The sequence below is a fragment of the Propithecus coquereli genome, unplaced genomic scaffold (genome assembly GCF_000956105.1).
Source record: "Propithecus coquereli isolate 6110/MARCELLA unplaced genomic scaffold, Pcoq_1.0 Scaffold82, whole genome shotgun sequence".
In the NCBI taxonomy this organism is placed as follows: domain Eukaryota; kingdom Metazoa; phylum Chordata; class Mammalia; order Primates; family Indriidae; genus Propithecus; species Propithecus coquereli.
In genome coordinates, this window is record NW_012154396.1 from 295337 (window position 1) to 298437 (window position 3101).

Here is a 3101-nt window from a genome sequence, read left to right on the forward strand (position 1 = left end):
CAGGTCTTCCCACCTCTACATACACACAATCCATCAATTATCCAATCACTTCTCAGTATCTCGATATAGCGCAATTTTCAGAACCAATTCTTAAAATCCTATAACTCACACTTAAGATAATTTTTGTCAAATTTCCAAAGATCCTGGATTAGTCTCCCACTCAACTTAATCCTCATTGATTAATATAAAATACCTATTTAACAACCTTAGACTTCACTTAGGCCACATTTTCCAAAAAGTAAAATTATAATGGCAATAAACAGGAGACACTGAGGCCCTAGTCTGGGGATCTGTTAACTCCTTGTGTCAAGTGGAATTTCTGGCTAATATGAACCCTTTCCACTTTGTCATTTTTCTCACTTGCTACCTTTTCCATGGTAAAACTATGGTTAAAGTTGTTATCTAATCCAGTACTAAGTGAGGTGGAGTAAGCACATTCTGCCCTCTCTCTCTCACTGATTACAACTAAAAACTCTGCACAGCTGCTGAGGATTCTGGAAAACAAATAATAGCAGCAATTTGGGCAGGGAAATCAAAACTCAAAGAACAACCAAAACCATTGTGAGTTTCTTGGGTATTTTTTCTTCCAACATTTCCTGGCTTAAACTCAGGACGGCTCTTATCCTGAAATTGCATAGATGGAATGCATAGAATAAAGCTCCAAAAGAAATCCTTGCTTTCTGACCTTAGTTGGAAAGGAGGTTCCTGCGGGATAGAGACTGTGGGGGGAATCTCCACTTTATTTCCCACCATTTTTCCCCCTACTGGCCCTGCCTCATGGCAACTTTTAGTCATGAAGCTGTATGGCAGTGGCAGCAGAGACTGCTGAAACACCACCAAAAATTCTGAAAGAAAATTCTCTCTTGACCAGAGGAAATAGGAAAAGGGTCCTCAGTAGCCTTAAAAGAGTATTGATAGAACCTATTATTTTTTTCTCTGCTTTCTCTTGTCACTTTACCCTGGAAGTGGATGTAGTCATGAGAAGTTTGAGACAGTACACACAGGGAGGCAAGAGCCACAGCATTCTAGCCACAGAACTGGAAAAGGGGGCTGCTGAGAATCAGAGACACTGAGAGAAATCACAGAGAGGAGGAATCTCAAAAAAGAGATCCCTAAATCTGTTTATAAAGTCTTCTCTGAGCTGTACATGTGTTGAACTGATCCGAAGTTACATAGACAAAAGGCCTTGAAAACTTGAACTACAGTCTTAACAGTAGTGCAGACACAAGGATACTCAACACTACAAAGACTTTGAAAACTGAAATTACATTGAAACCATAGCCGTAAAAGGCAGGGTAGGATGTGCCGTCTGAATATAAGTGGGTTGACTACCTACTTAAATAAACAAAAATACCAACCTTTTCCAGAGGATTCTAATGAGACTGAGAATCTTATAATTTGTCTAAAATGCCTGGGATACAATCCAAAGTTACTCAACATACAAAGAACAAACACAATATCTACAACATTCAAGGAAAAGGGCAAGAGATGCCAACTCCAATGTAGCCAAGATTTTGAAATTTTCAGGTAAAAACTTTAAAGCCATGATTATAACAATGTTTCATTCTGAAGTATATTCTTGAATCTAACAAAAAGATACACACAATTTAAGTACAGTCATCCCCTGTTATCTGTGTGGCATTGGCTCCAGGAATCCCCACAGAATTAAGTCCCTCATATAATGTAGTATATATGGTGTAGTATTCGCATATAACCTATGCATATCCTCCCATCTACTTTAAATAATCTCTAGATTACTTACATATAATACAATGTAAATGCTATGTAAATACTTGTTCTACTGCATTGCTCAGGGAATAATAACAAGAACAAAAAGTTTGTACATGTTCAGTACAGATGCAGCAATCCATTTAAAAAACTTTTTTTTTATCATTGGCTGGTTGAATCCATGGATACAGAACTCACAGATATGGATGGTCGACTGAATGTCTACTCATCCCTGACACATGGTAGAATCTGCACTCTGCTTTTAGATGAGGGATTCTCTGCCCTAATTCTCCCACATTAGCATTTTGTGGGGCATTTAAAAAAAAATCAATATCTGCCCCAACCTTGTTATGAACCCCAGGGATTCTTACTTTAAAAAAAAAATGCTTTCACAGATGACTATATTGGATAGCCAAGATTGAGAACCAGTATTTTAGATTGTCTCTGTTCTACTTTATTTCTCAGGTATCTTGTTTGCAATAGCTTAATACGTAAGCTCCCTCAAGTCCTCTTGGAGGAACTATAGTAAAACTCTTATAATAGTGTCTGTTGCTCTTTATATGATCTATGCACAACACATTTCTCTCATGTTACATGTGTATGGGCCCCACTTTACTGATTTTTCACTTCCTTTTTAAGCTGATAACATATTAGAACAGCAACACTGAAGCCCAACCACCTATCTCAGGCTATTTTATGCCTTTCTGGGACAATTGCAGCTCCTGCATTCAAAGAAATGATAAACGTCTACAGACTAAAGCCAATATCTAAGCCATGTTCCCAGCACTTCCAACAATGGCTAAGATTTCCATAAAAGGAAATTGGGGGGGTTATGAAGTGAACATCCTTTTTCCTTCTCCCATCATTATATCTACTGTCAGAAAAGGATTTGTAACTTATCCCAATTCAGTCAACAGAGGGAGGGGCAGATAGAGCTGACATTTTTTGTGAGTTAAAATGGCTGAGCCTTTGACCATCATTTAGTGGTCAAGTCAAGGAATCATACTTGGCAAAAATCATGAGCCTAAGTGTCATATAACAATTCTTCGAGACTACAGAGCACCGATATCTTTATTGTAAGATGCTATATGGTTGTGCTTTATCCCTTGAGGATTTCTAGGTATATCTAGTGTTTAGTGTCCAATGAAAGACTAAGTATTTTAATTTGCCTTGGCAGTTTATCACCATCTTTGAAGGAACCAAGGATATTCCTGGCAATGAATCTTCCTCAAATGAAGACATTTCAGGTACAACATATACTATCCTTTTAACAATTAGCATAATAAAGCTCTTAACTGCATCATATTAAATTTAGAATTTTTGATTACCCTCCTGGAAAGAGTGGCTCTTCCCTTGCATATTATCAATATAGG

General features: G+C 37.6%; 1 protein-coding gene across 1 annotated transcript in view; it reads left to right on the forward strand.

The window, feature by feature from the left end:
* The window catches only part of FSIP2 (fibrous sheath interacting protein 2), a 121964-nt gene that overhangs the window by 114078 nt on the left and 4785 nt on the right, over positions 1 to 3101 (forward strand). The window contains 1 exon segment of the mRNA XM_012663633.1: positions 2906 to 2975. Coding sequence (XP_012519087.1) covers positions 2906 to 2975 — 70 coding nt within the window.